The sequence below is a fragment of the Takifugu rubripes genome, chromosome 1, assembly GCF_901000725.2.
Source record: "Takifugu rubripes chromosome 1, fTakRub1.2, whole genome shotgun sequence".
In the NCBI taxonomy this organism is placed as follows: domain Eukaryota; kingdom Metazoa; phylum Chordata; class Actinopteri; order Tetraodontiformes; family Tetraodontidae; genus Takifugu; species Takifugu rubripes.
This window is the reverse complement of record NC_042285.1, coordinates 5954839-5981959: the sequence shown is the minus strand read 5'-3', so window position 1 is coordinate 5981959 and position 27121 is coordinate 5954839. Positions and strand designations below refer to the sequence as shown.

General features: G+C 39.0%; 1 protein-coding gene across 1 annotated transcript; it reads left to right on the top strand.

Annotated features, from left to right (window-relative positions):
• Positions 1–1020: 1020 nt before the first annotated feature.
• On the top strand, positions 1021–26953 carry mtr (5-methyltetrahydrofolate-homocysteine methyltransferase). Its single transcript, XM_003976980.3, has 33 exons — positions 1021–1218; positions 1407–1660; positions 1794–1883; positions 4917–4986; positions 5066–5158; positions 5239–5345; positions 7195–7254; positions 7396–7490; positions 7574–7674; positions 9041–9102; positions 9454–9521; positions 9606–9685; positions 10709–10821; positions 10926–11066; positions 14027–14212; positions 14421–14600; positions 14794–14910; positions 15985–16125; positions 16216–16305; positions 17386–17538; positions 18206–18307; positions 18393–18493; positions 18831–18898; positions 19096–19216; positions 22266–22347; positions 22574–22672; positions 22792–22867; positions 22996–23151; positions 24290–24489; positions 24569–24769; positions 24845–25037; positions 25546–25658; positions 26585–26953. The coding sequence occupies exons 1-33, from the start codon at positions 1176–1178 to the stop codon at positions 26678–26680; spliced, it is 3852 nt and encodes a 1283-aa protein (XP_003977029.2). The 5' UTR covers positions 1021–1175; the 3' UTR covers positions 26681–26953.
• The last annotated feature ends 168 nt before the right edge of the window (positions 26954–27121 follow it).

Genomic DNA, 27121 nt, shown 5'->3' with positions numbered 1-27121 from the left:
TGGTCCTGCTCAAGGTCTCTTCCTGTTAAAAGGGAGTTTTTCCTTGCCACTGTTGCTTGTCTGGGGTTAGGCCCTGGGATTCTGGAAAGCGCCTTGAAACAATTTTGATTGTATAAGACGCTATATAAATAAAGATCGATTTGATTTGATCCAAATTAAGAAATGTAGAAAAAAAACCTGTTATTAATTTACAGAAAAGTGAAAAGATCAGATATTTGGTTGCTTGAAATCACAACAAAACAGCAGTTAGGGGTTCAATGAGTGAGGCCATTAAATGGTGAGGGCGAAACAACTAAAAAAGAATAGACAATGATAATCCTGAGTATTTAAAGAATGTCTCAACTAGAACTGGAACACCTCTAAGTGAAGACAACTATCAGTATCAGTGAGAAGTTGTTGCAAAGGTCCTTAACTGGCCTTCTTTGGGTCTCGGGGTCCCAATTTGGACTGCGAGGATTGTGGCGTTTGTGTCAAATGAGTCATTGGGGGTCATACAGTTGTGTTGGGCCTCTTTTTCCACATATTAGGGATCATGGATCAATTATACATACATAAACAATCTTGAAGGGGTCTTGTTGCATTATTCCAAAAGAGAAAATGCCGTCATGATGGGTTTTTCAACATGACAATGACCCTAAAGTGAGCAGCATCTTGGTTTCAGACCTACAGCATTAACGTGGTTGAGAGGCCAGCCCATTTCTCAGACCTTAAACCAAAAGAAAACATGTAGAAAAACAATAGAAAACATGTGTGGCTAAATCTGAAATTCTGTTTCTGAGAGAAAACAAGATGAATAGCGGAATGTTGTTACAGCATCCTGGGCTGTTGACAGGTGTCAGAAGTTGGCCGGCTCAATGCAACACAGACATTAAGCAGTTTTCAGAAACAGACGTTAAAAACATTAGTTCGGCGATTAACAGAAAAGCTCAATTTTCAGGAATCATTCGGTTTATCTAATGATCAGTGGAGTTTGTGGTGCGGCGGTGCTTTTATTTTTAAGCATTTTCCGGAAATGCACAAGTTCCTCCGTCTATTTTACTGATCGCCGTTTTCAACCAGACAGCTGAACTATTCTCTATTCTCTCCGATTGTCGCCGTAGTAGCCAGAAAAGCGCAACATTCTTGTACTTACTCGCAGAGTCGTAAAGGTTCTTTCTCGACTACTCATTCACAGAATGATTTCAACAAACACAAGCCTCCCAAACTCTGCAGGAGCAGGTAACATTAACGCTTAGCTTTAAGCTCAACGCGCTCTTCTCTGGGTTCGCTTGCTTCTGTCTAGTTTGTACACAACGTGTGCTACGAACTAAGTAACTAACTATGTAACTAACTAAGTAGCTGACTGATATGTATTTAGGTTTTTAGGTTTTATTATTTTATGTTCTTTTTGTCTATCGATCTATTAGGTAATGGCATCACCCACCGAGACAAATATGCTTCAGCGAATCCCACCGACTGTCCGCTGGAGACAGAACTCCGGGAGATACTTCAGCAGAGGATCGTGATCCTGGATGGTGGGATGGGAACCATGATCCAGCAGCAAAAGCTCGAGGAGTGCGACTTCAGAGGGGATGTATTCAAAGACCACCCTCATCCTCTGATGGGAAACAATGACCTCCTGAGCCTCACACGTCCAGATATTGTGTACAAAATACACAAGGTATACCTGTCCCCTGTGTATACCTGTGTGATGTCATACATTAAGCACACAGCATCACAGTGTGCTTAATGAATCTGTGAATCTGTTGTCCTGAAGGACGATGAGTGGTTTCTCTGTCTCTACCTGTTTGAAGGACTACCTGCTGGCAGGTGCAGACATCATAGAGACCAACACCTTCAGTGGAACCTCTGTCGCCCAGGCAGATTATGGATTGGAGCACATGGTAGGATGGTTTCCAGCAGTTCACATGTGGATCTGGCATTTTTCTAAATGTTAAAACAATGCAGCCTTTTTTAGGACCAGAAACCCTTGACCTTTACCTCGACTGTGATACTTTAATGAAACTTAAATGAAAGATCACAAAAGTGATCCTGTGTATTTTGATAGAGCTTTAGTAGAAGGAAAGGAGATAAGGCGACTAGGTGAATTGTGGACAGAAGGTAAGATGGGAAGGCCGTTCAGCAGGGCAGGGTGACAGATACCAGAAGTGCAATAGATAGAGAGTACCGTACTTTGAAGACCTGATGAATGAGAAAAATAAGAACACAGAGAGTTGAAGGGATGGCTGAACTGGAAAAGTTTAGTAAGGGTGAAGTTAGGAAGTCTTTGAAGAGATGAGGGTGCTGGTGCTGATTTTTAAGAACAAGGGAGATTTTCAGGGTTGTGGCAACTACAGAGAAACAGTTAATGAGGTTGTGGTGGAGAGTAGTAGAAGCTAGCCTAAAAGGTATCAGTGAGCATTCTTTATGGAACAGTATATTTACATATAAGACAGTATATTTTATAGTAGAATCATAAACTCATCTGTCTGTTGGATGTTTTGGAGATAAAGTATTTTGAGGCCAAGGCTGAAATGGTTTGGACATGGACTGAGGAGGGATGGTGAATATACTGGGCAAAGATGTTGGGTTGGAACTGCCAGGCCAGAGGCAAAGAGGAAAACTAAAGTGGAGATTTATGTATGTGGTGAAGCACAGCTGGTTGCTCAGTTCTTAGGGGACTGGGCTGAGAAGCGGAAGGATCTTGGGTCAAGCCCGGGTGTGGACAAAATTTAAGAGGTGTGCTGGTAACAGATGGGGTTGCTAGAACACATTCAGAGCACTCCCCTTGAGCAAGGAGTTGAAATGCTGTGTTTTTTTGCATTTTAAAATGCTATTTTCACCATTACTGTTGTTGAATACAAGGTGAAGGTGTTTATCCTGCAGTGTTGTATTGATTATTACTTCACTTCAGTCTGTATTTAAATAACAGTACCATGTAGATCATTTGTGATGTCTTCATTCTGCCTGAGATTAGCCTGTTGCAGGACTTTGTTGGTCCTCCTGTTGACATTTACAGTTTCTTGTCACTGTAGGCTTAAATGAAGTGACTTATCCACCCACGACCTAAGGTGAAGCTTGATCTCTGACCACAAAGTTTAACAAAATATACAGTGGCATTCGAAATCTGGGGCACCTCTGGTCAAAACTTTTGTTAATGTGAACAGTTAAGGAAGTGGAAGATAAATCCAATTATCTCCAAAAACCATGAAGTTACAGATGTGATTTCCAGACTATCTGATGTTTTAAGGTCCAAAACCTTCACCGTGTGCCCCTTGAGGTAGTCAGTCAGGGATTATTGTGTTTATTATATTTATTCGATTAAGATTTACAGGGACAGTGCTCATTAATAAACAGTAACACAAATGAACCCTTTTAGCTATAGCGACTTTTCAACTGTAGTCCCTGGACATTCATCATGTCATATCTTGGCTCAAGGACCAAGTAGGAGAAGGACATGAGTGTTTAAAAGCAAATTGTAGTTTATTAGAAGATAAACAGGAAAAACTGTAGGAGAAGGTCAGGCATGAATCCAAAAGGAATTAGAGAAAGGAATGCTGAGGTGTGGCTTTTGTGCCTTCCAACAGCAGGCCGTGGTGACTCTAAGAGAAATAGGAATAAAGAAGTTCTTGAAACAATTGAAACACTAACTATAGTAGGCTAAAGGACAGATCCTGGCTAGGTTTTCTAGCATTTCTCTGATATTTTTCCTGGACCTCCAGACCTTTTCCTGACGTTCACTGTTTCCCGCTAATTGCAATTTCTTAATAACAGTCCAAACTTAGGGAATTGGACACAGTTGGCATCTGCATCAAGGTTTCGTTTGACCTTGATAAAGACAGCAAAGTATCTTCTGAAGACATTTCTGGAATGATCAGAGAAACATTTTCAGATTTCTTTTCAAAGTCCAGTAGAAGTTGATTCATGCACTTTGCCAGCTTGTTGTAATGGATGGATGTCTAGTTGCTAAGCAACTGCTGAAAAGTAAACCACGGTTACTGATTTTTGGGACAAGTTGAGAGGAGTCGTGGTATTTTGTAAAGTTTTTAGATTCCATAACCTGGATGATTGGATGATGATATTGGAAAAAATCACTAGAGGCTAATTGGCCTTACCTGAGAGCTGAAATCCCCTGGGGTTCCCATTTTGCAGTTTGTCGCTTTCCCCTTTTCACAAAACAAGTAAAAAAAAATCCTATATTACTTAAGATATCAAAAAGACTTTCACATCTAAGTTCATGCCATTCAGGGGGCATTTTATCTTCACAGCAACACCAAAATATTTATACAAGCTAAGGAAGACATGACAGGTAGGAATTTTTAGTAAAAATGTTACACAATTGTTGTTGAACACAACATCGAGGGCCGCTGTAAAATACTAAAAGTGGCAGTACATTTTATGACTGGCAACACATTTTATTTTATGTCTTATGAAACTCCTGGGTATATCCTGTGGTAGTGGATTCCAAAGTTGGGAGCAGATTGGCTAAGAGATCTAAGTGTTGTGTAGGACAAGGAGTAAAGCAGAGGTGGACCTTTGTGTGTGTGTGTGTGTGGGGGGGGGGGGGGGGGGAGGCTGTATGTTTCGAAGAGTTCTGTGAGGCATGAGGGAGCATGTTTGTGTCAGGTTTTGAAAGTGAAGAGCCGTATTTTAAAATAAATGTGGGAGAGTATACTTGCTAATGAAAGTCAATTTCCACCCTCCTTTATGAACTAGGGTAAATTGCAATGTGGCTGTGTGAGATGTCGCTTTGGACAAAACCGTCTTCTAAATGGCTAAACATGTAAAAAAAATGTGGCTTAATGTTATTAAAAGGATTGTTTTTTTAATTAGAGTCACTTTCTCATGGAGAGCAAAATTACTTTGGTTTACTGAACAATTTGACTTTTGAATTGTTTTTGTGCTTGATGTTTGACTGTAGCAACTTTATCGTGCAGGCTTATCGCTTAAACAGAGCATCTGCTGAGTTGGCAAGGAAGGCAGCTGATGATGTGACCAGCCAAACAGGTTGGTGGTGTGTGTTTTTATTTACTGACACAAGATAATGCTTTTTGTAGCTATGATTTTACATGAATGTCTCTGTCAGGTGTTAAACGCTATGTGGCTGGAGCACTGGGCCCTACCAATAAGACACTATCTGTGTCTCCCTCTGTGGAAAGACCTCACTTCAGGAACATCAGTAAGTTTTGTTTTTTTTTGGTTTGTTTGTCCCCCACAGTTCTGTCCTTCATATATTTTTCTTGGATTTGTATTCTCCAGCATTTGATGCCCTTGTAGAAGCCTACACAGAACAGGTCAGAGGTTTAATGGATGGAGGTGTGGACATCCTTCTTGTAGAAACCATCTTTGACACTGCCAATGCTAAGGTAGGTTTCACCCACACATTTTTTTCTGAGACATTTTCATTATTGATGTGGGAAGTAAGAAAAGATATGTTTTATCTTTTATATTGTCCTTGGTTTACCAGGGTCTCTCCCTGGAACCGGTCAGAGCACCCCTCACTGCAAAGCCCCACATACATTGGTCAGGTGGCTCTTAGTTGTGTCATCTTCACTTGTTTTGTCTTGTCTGGGGGAAAAATCAGGAGTCATTTGAGAGAATGGAAGACCAAATATATGACAGAGAATGGCAGAAGGCGGCATACCTGCCAACTCCAGTCTCCCAGTTTTCAACCATTTCTCCCTCACTGTTCCTAATTTGTAACTGTATCACCTGTCATGGTGCCTGGTTACCTGGCAACCCTAATCAACTGCCCTCAAACTACGTACCGTCACGACGTACCGTAGGTCACTGCATGCGTCCCACGTTCCCGACTTGAGGCAGCAATATTTGCAAATTGAGCAAACAGCAACCAAAAGCTAGAAGGCTGCCTGTGCCTGAAATCACACGTGTTCCCTGTTCAATATTCACTCGATGGGGAGTTGGCTTGAGTGCACTACTTAGGGCACCCACCGATAAGCTGCCAAGGCATTTTAAACGGCATCGTACCATTGCATAATAATTATTTTTTCAACTGATTAAAAAATATGAAACCCTCACTGGACATGTGTATGTTGATGTATTATTGTGTTATTAATATTTATCTTGATTACTAATTAAGAATTGGCATGTCGAGCTTCTCACCTGTAACAGGGAAGGATGATGGGATACATTGCTTGGTTATGGAGCCAGTCATTCAGTACTTTTGCACAGTGCATTATGGGATATATTTAGTGCACTCTGTAGGGTACAGCAATCCTCACTTAACAATTAGACACCCCTACAAAATGACATACTGACAAAATGACATTTTGAGTGTATTATATATGTTGCAGTCACAATGACTGTTGCAGATTTGTTCTTTAGAACACAATGGGAAAAACAATTTTAGCAAATATGCTAACTGTGGTAAATGCTAACAGTCAGTGAAGGCACAGAGACAACCATCGCTATCATGATCGTACACGGTATTATCGGCTTAAAAGTGGACGTATTCATGCCTTTTCTCTCTCTCTCTCTCTCGCTCTCTCTCTTTGTCTTCCACACGTGCACACACTTGCACACAAACACCTGCATTGTTTAGAGACTTATTAAATTTTGTGTTTGTTATTATGAAACATATTTGGTTCCAAGGGGACTGCAGAGTCCTTGTATTCTGATGAAGTTTTTACTGATGGCTCCTGAAGACATATGCTCACAACACATATTTTATGAAGAACACTGAGCCAGATTTCATTGTAGTTATAGATTTATAGCCCAATAAATGTCCTTTAGTTTACGTCCTTGTAATTGATTTGTGGTGTAGGGTTAGATGGGGCAGGGATGTTGCCAGTAGGCCATTCCATCCACTACTCCAGAAAATCTCCCTCTTTTTTCCAGTCTGATGTTGGCAGCCATGGAAGGAGGGGAACAGGACATACAGTCCTTCCCGCAGTCGTGAGAGAATATATATGAATATATATGCACAGGACAGGGAGAAATGGAAGCGAATGGTTTGTTTTGCTATCCCCACAAAAGAAAACAGCCAAAGTTAGACTAACAAGTTCATAAACAGGTTTATATGACTGATTAATGCCATTGTATATATGTTGGCCATAATGATATCAGAAATTGTAATTGAAGGCATTTGTGACTAAGTGTTGCTGCAGTTTAAAAGCAAACAAATAATTAACAATATGGTTTATTTTAGGGTTTTTTGGGTGGTGTAACAAATGATTTCTGCATTTCTCTTTTCAGGCTGCCTTGTTTGCCATTGACCTTCTGTTCGAAAAGAGCTACAAACGGAAGCCAATATTTGTATGTTAATTAACGTAAATGATGAAAATATTTAAATGCACTTTCATCGACATCTTTAGTCTTGGCTAGTTTATAAATGCATGATAGTGCTGTGTAGCTGACAGGTTTCTGTTTAATGGCGTTCTTCTATTCATTGTGTAGATATCAGGGACAGTTGTTGACCGGAGTGGAAGAACCCTGTCTGGTCAGACAGTCGAAGCATTCGTTGTAAGCGTGTCACATGCTAACCCTCTATGGTGAGTGACTGAAAATAGCATTTTTTTAAACAGTTACATATAAACAATAATATTTTACCTGATGGTTCCTCTATATGCTGTAGCATTGGTCTGAACTGTGCTTTGGGGGCGACAGAGATGAGGCCCTTCATCGAGGCTATTGGAAAATGCACAACAGCTTTTGTTATCTGTTACCCCAATGCAGGTAACCTCCATTTCTTTAAAATTATAGTTTGCTGTTTGTGCCAGGATTTGTTTGATTATTGGTTTTGCCTTTGAGTTTGCTCTTGTCTTCATGTTCATTCTTAGTATTGGCATCTGCTCCACTACTCCTCTGGCTGCTAACGTCCAGTCATCAACCCCACAACCTTGTTAAAAGTTTTGGCTAGCAGCTTCCACTCACCTATGTGTTGGCTACCCTTCTGTGTCCTGCGTGCTAACCTTCTCTCTGCTTTTACCTGGAAAACTCCTTACGCTTAGTTTAAAGACTTATTACATTTAAAATGTGCTAGCTGCTGACCGCTGCTTAACAGCAGTGAAAATGTTATTTAAAAAAAACTTGCATATCTGCTATCTACAAGGTCTGGGTCAAATGTACAATATCCCAAAACTTTAGCAGCCTCTTACAACTGATTTTGTGTTACTGTGCAGCTTAAACCACAATAGGTTTTTCATAGTTATGTTTTTGTTTGCTTGATATATGTGTTGTACACATTATTGTGTTGTAGTTTTATAAAGTAAAATCAAGCTGCGTAGTCATCAGACCTCAGTAATAATTCTTACACTCATCTTTAATGTATCTAGTAGCAGGGTGGCTTGCTGTAATTGCCTTTTTGGACTCTGCGATCAGTTGGAAAATTTTGAATTTGTGGCTTCAAGTGATGTTTAAAGACACATTACCATTACCGGAGCATGTGCCATCTTAAGTATAGTCTCTTTTCCCACAATAAGCATCACAGGAGATTAGAGTGAGGAAGACTCCATGTTAAACACAAAAAGTACTTGCCTTTGTCTTCCACACTTCAGTCATGTCCTCCCCTGTTCGGGCATCTGGCGGAGTTTCGATTTTTTAATTGGGTACAGTAACCAGTGACTTGGGCTGGGAGTCTGGGCGTCCACTTCCTTATCACCGACCCACGAGGATCTGTAGACGGGGCTGCTTGTGCGTGAATCTTAAACTGCTCAATCATGTCTTCCACCTATCTAAAAGCTGGGGCTCTGTTCATTTTCCACTTGGACCTGGGCTTTCTATTGCGGAGCGAGACCTGGCTGGTACCAGTGGTAATGGCGCCTTCTCTACACCTCCAAATTCTTCATCTTCCCCCGAGTCTGTGATGTTTGCTGCCCTAGCAGTTAATGGGCAATTGATTTAAAAAAATCTTTTGAACTATTTTGAAGTATTTTGATCTCATCCTTGCCCCTCAGAATTACATTATCACCCCCACCAACAGCCAGGGAATTTGCAGCTGTTTTTATCAATCTTTCTATCAACAGCATATTTACAACTCTGGTCTGGTGCTTAAATTTGGTTGTATGTTTTTGAACCACCTTTTCTGTGTGTTTTGTTGTAGGTCTTCCCAACACATTTGGAGAATATGATGAATCTCCAGAAGTAACTGCGTCAAATTTAAAGGTTGTTTCTTTGGGTTTTTTTGTTTGTTTCATTTGACCAGTGTGTCTGTTGCAGGCTAGAATATATTTTAAGGAGAGACGAACTGCCAGATTTTACCTTTATGGGTTCTTGCATTATGCCTCAGCCCCTCTAACCCCACCTCCCTAAATCTAGACCAAAGTTTCTGATGTGGAAAAGCTTTCGCGAGATGACCTCATCATCCAGTTTATTTAAAAAAGGACAGTAATTGTGAATTCAGTAAATGTGAAGGTTTAGGAGGTCATGACAGATGTCTTCAGGCAGTCCACTGTTCATTTGTAGTTTAGAGCTCAAATGTTCATTTTCATGTTATTTTGGTTGATCAATTTGCAGGAATTTTCCATAGATGGGCTCGTAAATGTTGTAGGAGGCTGTTGCGGCACTACTCCTGAACATATCAGGTCTCTGGCTTCACTGAAATTATTTTTATTATTGTTCATGGTTGAAACATCATTTCGGAACTTTGAATGTCATCCATCCTACAGAGCTCTATGTGAAGCCGTCAGGATGTGCCAGCCAAGAGTTCCTCCATCTGATGTCTATCAAGATTATTTGATGCTGTCAGGTAATTAAACTGTGACATGTACATTTAAATCAGCAGTTTTTGTAAAATGAAAGGAGTCATTTATAAGTATCGATAAAAATAAATCCAAAAATCCAAAAAGCCTTGTCATATAAACCTTTAAGAAGTTTCTGCGCAATAAGAAAATGTGTATAAACTCTTGACACAAATTGTGTCAGAGAGGGAAATTAGGAAAGGGAGGACAGAATGAGTATAAATCCATCTGCAACATTATGCGTCAGGGTTACAGTCGTGTTTTTATTACACCAGACTGGAAATGACTGAAAAGGACGGCTAATAATTTAAAACATTTCTGTTTTCCAATTTTCTTCTGTGTGATCTATTTTTGATGCACTTGTACTGTCTGAAAACTTGTACAACTACACAGTATTCTGACCTAGTGAGAGGGAATAAAATCTGGCACAACAGGCGCTCATTTCTGTTCAATTATGCTCCATAGTTCCAGCAAACATAATGGATAAAGGGTGTCAGAAAGAGCCGAAAATGAGGAAAAGAAAGAGTTTGTTTTCTCTCCCATCCTGTTTATTGAGCAATACATTTACCAAAACATTAAATTCAAATCTTAAACGGCATCGGCGAAGTGACATCACTATTAATTTAATAATAAAGACAGGAAAGCTGCATCACCCCTCCCCAGCTTTAAACAATGGAGAACCACACTCCTGCCCTCTGATTGGTGCAAACATGTTCTAGTTTAGGGAGCAGGTAGGTTTACAGTTTATTCAAGTTTCTCGTAGTTTCTATGAGCAGTAGACATCCTACATAGTTGTTAATTGTCCTCATATGAGACAAGCTTCTAAGTAAAAGAGCTGCTATAAGGGAACAATTTTGTTTTTGTATAAAATCACAAATACAACCTTTAATGCAAATTTAAAAAAAAAAAACTGATCACCAGAGAAAATAGAATAAAGAATAAAAAAATTCAAAAGGTTTTGGTAAGTACTGAAAGGAAGGACAAAGTAGCATTTATTATGTCCGCAATAATAATGTCATCCAAATTTTCAGGTTTGGAGCCATTTAAAATCGGTCCTTACACCAACTTTGTTAACATTGGAGAACGTTGTAATGTGGCAGGCTCACGCAAGTTTGCCAAGCTGATCACCTCTGGATTATGTGAGGTAAGCCCGGTTTCACATGTTATTTTTATTCGTCCTCACATGATTGTATGACTCAGACCTGTTTGATTCCTTTCAAAAGTCTTTTTTTATTTCATGTTTTCTAGGAGGCTCTTAGCATTGCTAAAGCCCAGGTTGAAATGGGGGCCCAGATCTTGGACATAAACATGGATGAGGGGATGCTGGATGGGGTAACAGCTATGGCCCAGTTTTGTAACTTGATTGCTTCAGATCCAGATATTGCACGGGTAAGAATTAGATTTTACTTTGATCATAACCAGGTAGCAGTGTGGTCACTTTAACTAATAGAGGGTCATAGATTCAACCTCAGACCTCTGCATACTATATGTCAAAGCGTCCTTGAGCAAGATACTGAACCCCCAAATATCCTACATCTGTAGTTGGTGTGTGCTTGGAGGGTGCTGCATAAAAAAAGACCATTTACATAATAGTATGGGACATCCAGTTTCAGACATCAAATGCATTGTCATGGCAGTGTCGTGTTATGTGAGACGTGTTAGAGAATTATGTTATTATTCTAACTTGCATAAGACTTTACTGCATCTGTACATCAAAAACAAAATCATGCAATGCGTTGATTTATTCCTATTTTGACTCATTACATGCTAAATTTGACTCTCTTAACTTATGTTTTGGCTGAATTCATCTTCCGATTCCAGGTGGCTGCATTTGTGGTCAACAGGCCGGCTCTGTGAGCAGTTTTACAGTGTCTTTAAATGCATGTGCTTTTGTGTTTTTAGCCTTTTAAAAACATTTTTCGCCAACTAACACACTTACATGCTGATGACAATTTGATGCACCCACGTGTAGCCAGTGTTAAAGCTGCAACTCAGGACCAACGCAGGTGCTCCTTTTTTGTTTTTTTTTGTATTCCATTTTTGGATTATTCTCAACACCTTAGATATTCAAAGCCCAGTTTGAGCACTAGTAGTAACACCTTCTTCACAGGTCTCAGCTCCCCTGCTTTTTTGTGAAAGCCTTTAAAGGTAACCAACCCGCTGATTGACACTATCATCACCCTTCCCCCTGAATGACCAGCTCAGCCTGTGGTGACTGCAGTTTTCGGTCACAGATAGTATTATTCAACTACAGCTTCTCTGACCCGCGTCACACCTAGACTGGCTCTCCTCATGGCTGTGTCCACTTGCCACTGTTCTTTATCCTTTATATTGATGACTACAGATCCACACAATCTATCTCGTATCTGGTTAAATATGCACATTCCTCCTGTCTGCTGCAATGTGTCAACCCTCCAAGATGACTGCTGCCACATCTCCTGCCTGGATCTAAATGTCACTAAAACCAAAGAGATGCTCGTGACATTTTCCAACTAGCAGCTCCTGTGGACACGGACAATCCATGGACAGCCTGTTTAACTTGTGGATGAATACAAATACCTCGCTACCATCTTTGACAGCGTGCTGAATTTCCCCTTCAAAATGGAGGAGACCTGAATAGAAAATATCAACAAAGACAGTAGAGGTCTTTTATTATACCTTAATTAAGAGCATCATCACCTTCTCTATATCCTGCTGGTTCTACTCAACCAGTCTTCACAACAGAACTTGCCTGCACTGCTCTGAGCTCAGTGTTAACACCCCTCCACACTATTCTTGGTGCTGGAGTAGTACACATTAGATTGCCACTGCCTTGCCTGTAAAGGAGATGGGCTGCCTTTTTTCCCAGGGCTATCCAGATCCCCATTCCCCCCGTTCACCACCAATACCCTGTCAACCTCTCACAAAGCTGCACACTTTCATTTTGATCCCATTTTTGTGCATAATTTCCTACTCCAAACTGTATAAACTTTCATGCTTATTGAATTTAGGCAAATCAGATGATGTGTATTTGTCTAATCAGGGAGAGTGAAAAACAGGAAGCCCATATCAGGGCATGTATAATTGTTAGGCAGATTATTTCTCTCTTGAAAAATTGGCCCAAAGGAGATTTCACTACTTTGAAAAAAAAAAGTGTGTGTGATTGGGGGACTGTGTAGGTGCGGGACTGCCAAAGATATGAGAATAATTAAATGTGAAGCTAGCAGGGACCTCTCGCCCTCCGGTGCTGGCAGAACTACTCCACTGCATGGTTAGCCAGTGAAGGCCTTATGAAAGAATACTGACATGGCCCCCTTCATCCCCTCGCCTTAAAAACATGTGTGGCCCTTCTTAAACAGGAGGATTACACTGACGGAAAACCATAAACATCGCTGAACAATCTGACTCGGAGGCTGTGGGTGTCGTTTCACAAATAGTTGATCAAAAACAGATCTGAACTAAACAGATTTACGGTAGTTCCATAGTAATTTTGCACCCTAATAGTTATGGACACATAGGTATTCTCCGAAGGAAGCCCACACTGCTCCTCTACTTTATTCAGGATTCAGGTTTGAGGTTCATTATTTATAATAGTTTAAAGAGCCTGGGAAAGTAACATGTTGTGGAGTTAAATGAGTGGTTGTGCACAGTGTATTGCCTGTACCTACCATTGCACCACATGGTCAATTTGCTATTTGCACCATGTTTAACTACCTCATCATTAATATATATATGATTTTAATTACCATTCTTACAATCAATAAGTGCACATGTGTACATAAATGTCTCTATACTTACTATTTCTCTTCAACCTGTTGTTTATTTGTCTTACTTCTCAATTGTTTATTCTACTGTTTTCTACTGACAAGTGCTTATAAGAGTTTGATTGTCCTTCTGGGACAAATGAGTTCCTTAAAAGACATTTAAATTTTTCTTAGCCGCAGGTGATACTGGGTTCTGGGTTCTGGACCAGAAAACATGATTTAGATAGAAGCAAAATTAACTAAATTTCTGTTATTGGCAAAAATATGATGCACAAATTTATTCTTTTGGAAATCAATGCAAAATCTATTTCTTTTTCCTTTTAATTTCAGTAATAAACACAATGTGAGTAAACAAAATCTGAAGAAAGATTCTGATTTATATGAGAAATCCAGAAAATATGAAAATGTATTACAATTTGTTGCAGTTAAAAATGAGAATGATAAATCTAATAAATCTTAATCTAATGGACATACATTTGACCTGCAGTCAAAATAGTATTTTTTTGCTTATATGTGTATCATTCACCATCTTTGTAAAGTTGCTTTGCAAATCGTGAGGTCTTTAAAGCTACCCAGCTCGGTAAATTCTCGTCTATTCTCTCCCAGGTTCCTCTGTGTATCGACTCATCTAACTTCTCTGTAATCGAGGCCGGTTTGAAGTGCTGTCAAGGGAAATGTATTGTTAACAGTATCAGTCTGAAGGAAGGAGAAACTGACTTCCTGAACAAAGCAGCCTGTGTGAAGCGCTACGGAGCAGCAGTGGTGGTCATGGCCTTTGATGAGCAAGGACAGGTTCTGAGTCACTTTCTACTGATATGCTGTTTTTCAAGATTAGGAAAAAAGCCAAATCAAAGATACACTTTATTGTGTCATTTGACCATCATATTTTCCTGGTGATAATTTCCTGTAAACATTTTTGAATGGTAAATATATGATTGCATTATTGTACTGAATACACTCATACTCACCCAAACACTCTCGTTTGTGTGCTATCATCAAGGCTACAGATACTGACCGTAAAGTGGAGATCTGCACACGAGCCTATCAACTGCTGCTTACCAAAGTGGGATTTAAACCCAACGACATCATCTTTGATCCAAATATCCTCACTATTGGCACAGGCATTGATGAGCATAGTGAATATGCCATCAACTTCATCAAAGCTACTGAACTCATCAAGGTAATGAGCAGTGAAAAATCCCAATTACGATTGGACTTTATGACATTTATATTGGGGCAGATAAATTGGGATCATAACCAAGCAAATTAACCAGCACATCTGTCCTTTATGAATGATTAAGTGACACATTCTGAATTTTGGTAATTTGGTCTTTTTTTTCCCCCCTTGTATGATATTATTGACATGATCACAGGGGACATTGCCAGGGACCCGGGTGAGTGGTGGTCTCTCCAACCTGTCCTTCTCCTTCAGAGGGATGGAGGTAATCAGAGAAGCCATGCATGGAGTTTTTCTCTACCACGCTATTAAGGTAAGTACCTCAGGCAATTTAAGTAAAGATGGATTAGAAAATAAAGAGAAAATTTTAATAATGAAAAGCCAAGCACAGGCACTTATTAATCATTAAAATATATGTAAAGAGTCATGTAGAGAGTAGAGTCATGTTAAGAAAATGTGTTTGGAGGTGTGGACTACTACTACTTTGATTAATAAAATCCACCCACAATCTATTTCTTACACACAAAAGTGTACATTTATGTAAACCTTGCCTTGCCAAAAAAAAGTTTTCACAGGGTCAACGATCAAGAATTGCTGATTTGCATACAGTAAAGCTGAAGAGTTACAAAGTAATTCTGAAAACTATAAATTCATCAACATTTAGACAAATGATGTAGGAATGGAGATAGTTTGGAACTGGAAAAAAAAATTCTCTCAGACCATAGCCAAAGATTTGAAGGCATCATCAGAATGAGTAAACACATGTTCATAAGCATACAGTACAGTATGAGAAACAGTAGAGCAGTGAACAATTTGAGTGTCTGTGGCAGGACATTGGGAAGGAAACCGCTACTTACCAAAGTCAACATTGCAACAAGCATGTTTAAACTCCACAGCAGTATTGGTAAAATGTTTTATGGACTGATAAACCTAAGTTGAACAATTCAGAAATCACATGCAGGAGGAGACCTGACATAAAAAGGGCAGATTTAACATCATGAAAACATCCCCTACCATGAATTATGGTGAAGGAAATCCTAGAATAACTTGAAGAGAGCCATACACAGGAGATGCCCAAAGAATATCACTGAGCTAAAGAGGCTCTGCTAGGAAGAACAAAATTCTTAATGTTCAGTTCTAATCTAGCGCTACAGGAAACCGCTTGCTGAGGTTATTGCTACTATTCTCTTTGTCAATACCCCTGACTTAGATGATCAGATTACATTTCATGATAAATGAATCCAGAAAATAATTTTCTTGGTAAATATTTGTACAAGGTCACAAACCTTTGCTTGCCGCTGTATCTGTATCAACATATCACCTGTATATTGCATATAATACTGCAGTACTGAAAGGTGTTCCCATTGTTTTTTTCTTTTCTCCACAGGTTGGAATGGATATGGGGATAGTGAATGCTGGAAACCTGCCAGTATATGATGACATCGATAAAGAGCTGATGCTGCTGTGTGAAAATCTAATTTGGAGCAGAGACTCCGACGCGACAGAAAATCTACTAGCCTATGCTCAGGTATTCACAACTTATGCTAGCAACATGCTAGCATGTTGATTTACAGTATGTTGTTTGACGATGTGTTGACTTCACAACTGTTGCTCACAGAACATTGTAAAGCGTGGAAAGAAGATTGATCACACAGAGGAATGGAGAGAAGGAAGTGTGGAGGAACGGCTTGAGTATGCTCTTGTAAAGGTAACAGGACATTTACTGTCTGCTTTTTTTGCCACAGTTTCTTTGCTATCCACTGAAATAACTCAACAGCTATGAAGGTCTAAACTGCTGGCAAGACAAGTTAGTACACCTCACTGTGAGTTTTTCAAATTGTGCCCTATTAATAAATTGATCAGATTAATTTATACGAAGAAGCAATGTAGGGCAGTTGAGAGATGATGGCTAATAGAAACAGCTCTTTTGTAGTTGCACTGGATTACTGATTGTTCAGCAATTGAACAGCCCAAAGGAAAAAGCTGTTTGCATGTCTACCTGAGGGAGTCAAACAGGTTGTATGCAAAGGGGGGGATGAGTCTATGATGATGCTTCTGGATCTTTTGAAGCAGCAGATAAAAGATCAGTGATTCCAAGACCATATCAAACAAAAGTATCTGTCAAATGTATTTTTTGACCTGCCATTGAGAGCTTTATGAATCAGGATCGCTACTATATACATCAGGGCCATTCTACTTGGTTGTAATTTGGACAAGTGAGTATGAGCCAAGTAGTGCCTCAAAACATAAGCAATCATTTAAATCGCTGCAGACAAGATGAAGCGCTACACCACAAAATCACTAAATATTCAGTATAATTACAATTCAGTAATTTAATTTGTACAAGATACAAGGCAAGGGTATGAAGATAGCATCTACCGGTAACCATAAGTGCTTAGCAGTTCTACAACATATTATGAATAACTAGGAAAGGCTGTGTGTGTGTGTGTGTGGGCGTGTGTGTGTGTGTGGGCGTGTGTGTGTGTGTGTGTGTGTGTGTGTATATGAGCAAGTTATTGTACTGAGGATTGAGGGGACAGAAACATGATCCAATGTTCAGATGTTTTTTACATGACTCACGTATATGTGGTATCTTCAGAAATACGTAACTGCATTCTTAGTTTATTTTTGTGTGAAAAATATTTAGCATATTTTTGTGTGGACGCCTTAACTTTTACTTAAAATGTATGAACAATATAAACAATATAAAAATGTTATTTTTCCCGTGTCAGAACAATAATAATAATAATAATTTCTCTTCTGTATTTTTCTGTGTTTTGATTGTTAGGGAGTAGATAAATATGTGATAGATGATGTTAAAGAATGCCAGGCTCAGGTTGACCACTACACACGGCCCATTCACATCATTGAGGGCCCATTAATGAATGGTATGAAGATAGTGGGGGACCTGTTTGGAGCTGGCAAGATGTTCCTGCCACAGGTAGTTTGGGTACTTTTTGGGATATTACTTGGTACTGTTTATGTATTACTACTATTACAGAGATGGTTTAATTTAATCATAATCTAATTTCATAATCTGTTATATATGTATGTGATATTGTCACATTACCATATTCAAATTAGGTATTCACTGATTTGAAAAGTCTGGCCATTATGGGAACGAGCAAAGCTGTTAAATCCGATAGCAGATATTTACTGATCTCAGTATAAAAGGTACCAAATGAAGTTTAAATAACTGTCAAAACAAGTATAGATTATTTGTTTTAAGGAAGGGGCTTTGCACGACTTTGCAAATTCCAAATTGATATTTGACTATTTGACACTGTGTCAATTAACTGTGCAAGAGCTGATAAACAGTTCAGATTTCAGAATGACAGAACGCAGCCTATAATGGAAAGGCTGTGGGGCTCTAGCACAGCTTAACTACAAACTAAACAAGAATTTAACAGAAAGCTGTTTTCATGCAGATAACTGCTTTCACTGAGATCCAAGGTGAAAACTGTTATCTACCGGGTAGAATAGAAAACCTTGCTGGATTTTGGCTCTTAAACATCCAAGAAACAGTATTTCTTTTGCTGCTAGTCTTTCTAAATAAATGTCAATTACGGTAACGTACTGCATTTTCAGATGTCCTTTTTTGTTTGCAGGTCATCAAGTCAGCTCGTGTTATGAAGAAGGCAGTGGGATATTTGATCCCTTTTATGGAAAAGGAGAGACAGGAAATGATGTCAGAATCATCTCAGGACCTGGTAATTCTCTCTTAATTAAAAATGGAATTTGATTTTTTTGTCCAGTACAACGCTGCTGATTCCTTGAGTTTCCCCTTTTTGTCAGGATCCATATATGGGTACCATCATTCTGGCTACAGTGAAGGGGGATGTTCATGATATTGGAAAGAACATTGTCGGTGTGGTGCTAAGTTGTAACAACTTCAGGTGAGACTGAAGACAGTGCTATAATGTCATGAATTTGCTATTGTCTTGCTTTTCTCATGTGTGTATTTGCTTGGGGTTTCATCCTATGTACAGGCCAGGTTTGGGTCATAAGCATGTTAAAACCATTGCTATATATTTAAAGTTATAGTGGATTTAAGATTGACTTTTAACTCAACTTTATTTATATTGCATCTGTTATTATCCAGGTTGACTCTTTACAGAGCTTGACCCTCAAACAAGCAATAGTAGCAAGTAAAATCTTTAACAGGAAGAGCCCTTGAGCAGGACCAGGCATATATGGCATGTTGCGTTAAATTTTAAGATCCTTATCTTTCAGAGTGATTGACCTTGGTGTGATGGTTCCTTGTGATAAGATCCTCAAAGAGGCCATCGTACACAATGCAGGTGCGCTCTTCATTTTAGATAGTAGGTGATCTTTGCCAAATCCTGGATTGGTAAGATCTCCTTGCTTGTAGACTGTTTTATTTTTGTTTGTGTGCACAAGCCGTTAATTCTTAAATCTAGTTGCTGTTTAATCTCTTGGTCAGATGATTGTAAAAAAAAAAAAAAAGGGAGGCATCCACTTGTTTCTTTTCTTGTAGATATCATTGGTCTCTCTGGCCTAATCACCCCGTCTCTAGAAGAAATGATTTATGTTGCCAAAGAGATGGAGAGACTGAGGATGACAATACCACTGCTAATCGGAGGAGCCACCACATCAAAGTAACAAATATATCATTGAAAACTCCAGTGGATATAAAAACCCTGCAGACTTCTGTTAAAAATACATTTATTTTTCCATCATGTCAAAACTTTTTCCACCTTTAATGTGACCAGTAACATGAACAATTCAATTGGAAAACAAACTCTTTTTAGGAGGGAAATAAATGACAGAGACAAGCTGCACACCTCCCAAAGATGGGGACTGCACACCCCACAAAAATCAGGAGATTGGTTCATCAAACTGCATACTTTCTGGTTGTCACTGCTTTGACTTTACTTCATATTATATCATAACTTTTATCATTTTGGCCAAATTGATCTAAATTTATTTGCCATCCATTTAACATAAATATGGATGCCTGGTCATATAGCCTCTAAGCCCTTTTAAGCTAAGTGACAAATTAAATTTTTTGCACTGTTGTGCTGCGACTGGCTGTAAATGTAAAAAATGAATGTTGCTCCTCTTTGCACATTTGGATCTAAATTTTGGAAGTTGTATAGTGAATCAGGCCTCTACTGTTTTGGTGGGGGGTTCTATAGTGAATGAGATGACAGTCCACTGAGGCATAAATGAAGAACCTCATCTGCCCAGGAAACATATTCACGTTGCAGATAGGCAATGCAGAATCGTAATGAGCTCTTTATGCATCACTGTTGACCAGATTAGTAGGTAACTAAAGGGACTCCACTAAGAAAAGTTCGGAGGCTTGAATGTGTGAGCCCCAGGGTCCTCAAAGCATGGACCTCACGCATCATGTAAGACCCTAGAAAGAGATCCTGGATCAGTCGCGACCATGTTAGACCACTCTTGGGCCCCCTCCAGTTTGCCTACCAGCCCAAATGAGGTGTTGGATTTTGGTCAATTTAAAGGTCAAAACACTCGAAAAGAAGCAGGGCAGTGTCGTCTATGCTGCTCAGTGCAGTTAAGAATACACAGGCTTTTACATTGTGAAATCCAACAGCCTCTCTGCAATCGCACGGCTTAACACAGACCTGCATCTTAAGGACAGTTGTCATTTATTCAAGGACAGCAACATAAACATTTTGGCCAATAAGACTTGGTAAAATAAACAATAATTGCATTCTAATTGAGAATTGTTAATTAACATGAAGTTACTCAAACCAAGAACACTGGGTTTAGTTTATTTTCTGTAAACAGGAGGTAAGACCATCAGTTTGCTAATTTTTTTCTGAGATGTTGCCTAAAATGATTTAAAAGGGTGAAAGAGAGAATTAGAAACAGTTCCAAATATTGGTCAGTTTTGGCTCAAAACCCACAGGTGTCTATTTAAATGCTGATGAAGAAGGCTTTCATCTTTCTTGAATAATGACCCAACACATAGATTTGAATTAACAAAACCATGACCACCCAAAGCTTAGATGTAAAATGGGCCTGGCCAGAGCCAGAGTATGTGACTGAAAAGGCATTTGTGGTCATCATCTATAGAGTTGTACATGATGAATGAAAGATCTGACAGATTTTACATATTTTTCCAAAGAGGAATGGACAAATAATGCCAAATCAAGATTCACTATAATAGAATAAGTGCTGTCCAACAATTAAAATGTAATCAGATTCATAGTCGATCTGCTGTGACTTCATTTAGCTCAAACACAGGACAGTGCTTAGATTAAACGAGAACTCTTTTATGTTGATTGATTGTCCAGTCTTGTTTTCATGCTTAAACTTTCCACCAAGAGGGCCATTAGGTTAAGAGCTGTTCATTTTGATTAGTTGGTTCTGCCACACAATAGAATTGGAGCACCAATCCTCCATAATTAGTGGAAATATAAGATTTTGAGTCAATTTTGCACACACACACACACACACACACACACACACACACACACACGAACACACACGCACACACACATTATTTGCATTTAAAAGTGTAATTCTGGACTATTGCATTAATTTTGACTGAAATAAAACCAACAATCTGTTAGTTTAAAGATGTGCAATATTCATGAAACAATTTTACTAGGTTTTTGACTTTTTATTTCCCTCCTAAAAGATGTCAGTTTGTTTTTAAGTTGAATTGTTATAGGTAAATTTAATAAGTTATAGGTAGGTGAACCATAATTTTCTAATTTTTACACATCACAGAAAACTGGCATTTTAACAGTGGTTCATATATTTTTTTTACATTCACTGTGTATTACATGCCTGTTTAAGAAAATCCAGTAATATAAACCTGCTAGTCATGTCTTCAAAAGCTGCACATTATCATGCACCCAGTAGTCTGTGATTGAAAAGAGTCAATTTTCAAATTGGACTGTAGAGGTCCGGCGCACTAAAGACAATCCTTTACTACAGTTCTTTAGCTCCTGGATTATCTTCCTTAAGTATACACAAAGCCCACTAAAGTGCATTTTTTGAAGCCAACATTTTAAACCCACTCTAGTGACTTAACAGTATAAATATTGCACTTAGTACCATTGTAGTCATCTCTTGACTATTTAAAGTACTTTTCAAATCTGCTGTTACACACAGTAGACTATGATTTACTACTTGATCATCTAGAAAGATGGCGACTCATGCACATTCATGCATGAGAGGTGTAGCTTATGGATCAATTTGACATTTAGAGTCTTGGTGGAGGACAGGTTGACATGTCTAAACCTGAGAATGAAATAATGACACTACCACCTGAGTCACAGGAAGTAGCCCTACTGTTTGCTGCTTATTAAAATCACTGTTTAGGTTTAGTACAGCATACAAGCAGGTGAGGTGTGTGTGGGCTTTCCAGCACATTTTAGGGAACTAGAGAACAAGTAAACCCATATTTATTGTACTTCGCCCAACAGACCATATTAACTATCTATTGACTTATTTTCAATTATTTTCTGCATTGAATGATACTGTATTATTTATGTTGTTTACATATTTACTTTTAGACTATATTATATCTGCAATGTTATCACTTCCAATTCATTCTTATATTCTTGTTTCTTCTCAGATTGTATAACTGTTGTCCAGATATAAAGAACCGGAGAGAAATAATTTTAGTAGGAAAGACCTAAAGGAGCATTTACATTCTTTTTGTAGGACTCATACAGCAGTGAAAATTGCTCCAAGATACGCGGCCCCTGTTATCCATGTCTTGGATGCCTCTAGAAGTGTGGTTGTGGTAAGTTTTCAGGACTTTCTTTATTTTCATGAGAGGATTGAGATGCAGGAAGTCTTGATGGCTTTAGTTCAAGTATGTAGTAACAGCTTTATTGTCCAAAACAGGTGTTATTGCCTAACGTCTGGATTAAGTGCTTAACACTTTAATTTCATTTCTAATATATAAACTGTTTTCTGAAAACATACATGAGGAAAAAAATGGTGATGTTATTTCTTTGCGCATCAAGTGCTCTCAACTCCTTGACGAGATGGGAAAAGAGGATTACTTTGAGGAGCTAAAACAAGATTATGAAGAAGTCAGACAAGAACACTATGACTCCCTGAAGGTAAAACATGTCCCAAATTTAGACAAAAAACTGAAATGGGTAAAATCCTGTCAATTTTTGTGCAACACAACACAGTATTTAATTGATAATTGAAATTGTTCCCTTTGTTTTGGCCACAGGCTCGTCATTATCTGCCTCTTAGCAAAGCCAGAGAGAAGGCGTTACATATCGATTGGCTGTCTGTGGCGAGGCCAAGTAAATAATCACGTTTCTTTTTTAATCAGAGATCCTCTGTTATAGTATTATGGATGTCACTGAGTTTGTAAGTATGCATATTGATATTTGTGATTATTTTCTATCTCGGCTCTGTGTTTATGCTTCAGTTCCTCCTCAGTTTTTGGGCACTCGTGCGTTTGAATGTTATGACCTAAACAGGCTGTTGGACTTCATTGACTGGAAGCCTTTCTTTGATGTGTGGCAGCTGAGGGGCAAATACCCTAACAGAAGCTATCCCAGGATCTTCAATGACAAGACTATTGGTATTATATTTCAATGTAGCCTTTGATAATATAGACTTTTGAGGTATGGGAGGGTTCTTTGTTATAATTGTAGGTTGAGGTAAAATTGCAAGTTGTCAGTAGTACAGTGGTGAGGCACATAGAGATGGTAAAGCATCACTATGTACATCAACACATCATAATACATCTAAAACATTGTTTTAAGAAAATGAGCGAAATAATATGCACAAATGCACAATGTTGCCTATATGAAACAATTTACCGCTCATATATTCACACTTATAATGGCTAAACTAACACATACAGTATATGTATCAAATCAGGTGCCCATGATTAGAACATTGTTAGGCAGCATTTTGAAGGAGCTTTAAATCTCTGGCACTTATTCTGGTATTCCTGACAGTTAAAGTGAGCGTGAACACCATGGTGAGATCAAAAGAGCTGCCTGGGCCATGAGAAAGAGGATTGTAGGAACTTGAGCTTGGTTTGAGTAGGGATTTAAAAAGATCTCAAAGGAATTTGAAATCAGTCTCACTATTAAGAAGAGGACATTCAAAACAAATGCCAACATGCAGACTGGATGACGATAAAAAACAGTTTCCCTATGATTCAGTATAATCTCTCCACGGCACCTACAGCAGGCTTTTGCTACTGTTGATATTAAAGTGACTTCCTTTACAATCAGGGACTGCACAAGTTTAACTGACATTGAAGGCGTGCAAGAAGTTTCCCAGAGACAAAGACCTGTCGATATCTGAAATCACGCTCCTGTTCCCTATTCCCTAGTCCCTAGATAAGGAGTTGGCTTGAGCGCGCTACTTAGTGTTCTTGCTGATCAGCTAAAAGTCCACTGTTGGTGACTAACCCAGGATGCTTTAAACGACTTCATAGTGTAGCATAATAAATATGTAGCAGATGGATGTCGACGGCAGTTGAACAATTCAATTATTAAATATAAAAAACACACTGGCTGTTTGTTGAGGCACTGCAACACAATTCTATTAATTTCATAATAAACCAAACAAACACAAGACTGTCCCTGAGTGTGTGTGTTGATGGATCAATAGATGTGTTGATGATCAAGATTTACATGTAGCACTAAAGTTTTTTGTTTTCTTTTAATGACAGATATATCTCTGAGTATTTAAATTCTATGCAGGTATGGAGGCAAAACAGGTCTTTGAAGATGCGCAGCGGCTACTCAAAATTATCATCAGCAGTGGCAGTTTAAAGGCCCATGGGCTGGTGGGCTTCTGGCATGCACAGAGCAGTGGCGACGACATCGATGTGTACAAAGAGGATGTTTCTGTGTTCAGAGACACCAAGCCCATTGCCACATTCCATTGCTTACGACAGCAGGTGACGTTAAGCGGCACTCTCGGAATTTTTTTTTCTTGGTTTTTAGGAGATGGAAACACATCTGTGATTTTCCCTACAGTTGGAGAAGGACAGCTCTGTTTCAGAACCATACCTATGTCTGTCTGACTTCATTGCGCCTGTGGACAGTGGAGTGCCAGATTACATTGGCCTGTTTGCTGTGGGCATATTTGGAGCTGAGGAGCTGAGTCAGCAGTTTCAAACTCAGGGAGATGACTATCGTAACATCATGGTAAAAGCCCTAGCAGACCGACTTGCTGAGGTAGGACATAATCTGTGCCTCACATCACATTGTCCATTGGTGACACTAGCCACTTAAACTATTTTTCCCTTGCAGGCATTTGCTGAGGAGCTTCATGCTCGTGTGCGGAAGGAGTTCTGGGGCTACAACACTACTGAAACCCTTCAGGCCTCAGACCTCCACCACGTTCGATACCAAGGGATCAGACCTGCTCCTGGATATCCAAGCCAGCCTGACCATACAGAAAAGACCACCATGTGGAGCCTTGCTGAGATACAGGAGAAGACTGGTTAGCCCACCTACTGTAGATGCTTTCCCCCCCCCCAAAATTCTAGGATAGCATTTAAACCGCTCTGCCCTGTTACATGCAGTATTTTGTTGTATACAGCACATCATCTTCTACTACTTTCAAATGTTCCCCTCAGGGCCAAATTAAAACTACTTTTGCATAGTATATTATTATAGTACTGCTTTGAAAAGGCAAAAGCGTGGGTTGAGAAGCCATTTAGGAGCTCTTCAGCTGGATCACAGAATACACTGCTGATGGACTGATCCTGCATGATTTGATCAATTTTTATATTTCAGTTTTAACAGTTATACATTGTTGCAGCCATTGTTCTGGGACCATTCAAGCATAACCGATTTATGCCAAAACCCTCCAAAACAAACACTGGGCAAAAATGGGTGTCTTTATATTCTCTTTATATTGCTCATGTAAACCCTAAAACCTAACATTTTAATGTTCTTGGTTATTTCACTACTCATAACCATGTGTCTGCATGTGTTTTTCTGTGTAGGCATTGGTTTGACAGAGTCTTTTGCCATGACACCTGCTGCTTCAGTGTCTGGGCTTTACTTTTCCAATCCTCAATCTACATATTTTGCTGTGGGAAAGATCACAAAGGAACAGGTACTACTCAGCATACACATCTCAGCTCATTTGAGTTTGCAATGTAATTTGAACATTAATTGTTATTATGTATTCTTTGTGTCTGATTCTTAGCTAGTTTGGCATTTTACCAGAGCTCTCACCAGGACTGGTAGCATGAGTAGCATCTGCAACCCATAAAAGTTGCTATGGTAGTGTAGCTCCCCCAGGATGGTATAAACATACTTTCTGTGGTCAGAAGGTTTGCTGTGCCAGCCAATATAGTGGCAAGCGCACATATATATACCAGGGGATGGTCTGGACTATACCAGACAGCAGGTTCACACTGAGCATATGTAGTAGACATGAGAGAGTCTGGAGACATCATTATAATACGGTAATTTTCTGCTGCCTGAAACATCCACCAATATGCCCAGTTTGTTGATGAGCTGGTGAAACTCTTTGGGGGGTCCTGTTTGAATTCAGACAGATGACTTCCTTCTGGTTCGGGACATGGTCCGGGTTGGAGTGTGTCAGCATTTCCCAGATGATGAAGGCACGGTCTGATGATTCCCTAGTCTTTGATCAAATTTGATCGTCTGGGCTGTCAATTGGACCGACGAGACTGATGCCCTAGTCCAGGTCTGGGAGGAGATCTGCCATAACACTATCTGTTGTCTCATCAGCAGACCTTGCCACTGAAAAAAGTACAGGATGCTGCCACCACCACCACCACCATAGGGAACTTATTGTACTAATTAAAGTTTGAACTATAAAGCTATAATTACAGGTGTAATCTAGTTCAATCTTTAATCACACTAGAGAGTTTTACTACAGAGTTATTCTTAGAGTCATTTAGCTTCAGTATGTGTGCATGTGCGCTTTCTTTTAAATCCTTCTGTGTTTAATGATTTTTCCATCTCAGAATATAACAATAAATATGTTTTTGTATTTTCTCTTCTCTTCAGGTGGATGACTACTCCAAGAGGAAGAATATGAAGGTGGAGGAGGCAGAGCGGTGGCTGGCTCCCATTTTGGGTTATGATACTGAGGAGAGAGTATAGATGTTCTGGTCTGTTGCAGTTTACAGCACAGATTCAAAAACTTTTCTTAGATTTATAGCAAAAAAGAAAAACTGGATTTCATGTAAATTTTATATTCTGCAACTTTATATATTTTAGGCTTTTTTTTAAAAATCAGCCCTGTTTTCTAAGACAACAATTTTGTCACTTAAAATTGTTTATTAAAGACAGACGTGAGTTTTATATCAGATCTTATACATTGGAGAAACTTTTTGAAAATAAAGATGCTATATCACAAAAATAATGAATTAACCCAAACCACAAGTACTTCTTTTTGTCAATATTTTTAAAGGATCTTAGAACCAGTCAGGTATTCAAAATAATTACTAGATAAAGTAACTTTTCTTCATTTTTAAAGTTAGACTTAGTGAAGTGAAGAAAAGCCTTGAAAATGTTGCATAATTTAATATTTTAAAACCAAAA

What these genes read in the sequence shown, in the direction of transcription:
- mtr (XM_003976980.3), top strand. Translation starts at nt 1,176, where the DNA reads ATGATTTCAACAAACACAAGCCTCCCAAACTCTGCAGGAGCAG. An exon ending in TCACCTCTGGATTATGTGAG is followed by an intron (nt 10,822 to 10,925) that starts GTAAGCCCGGTT and finishes CATGTTTTCTAG; the next exon opens with GAGGCTCTTAGCATTGCTAA. An exon ending in TTCTCTACCACGCTATTAAG is followed by an intron (nt 14,911 to 15,984) that starts GTAAGTACCTCA and finishes TTTTCTCCACAG; the next exon opens with GTTGGAATGGATATGGGGAT.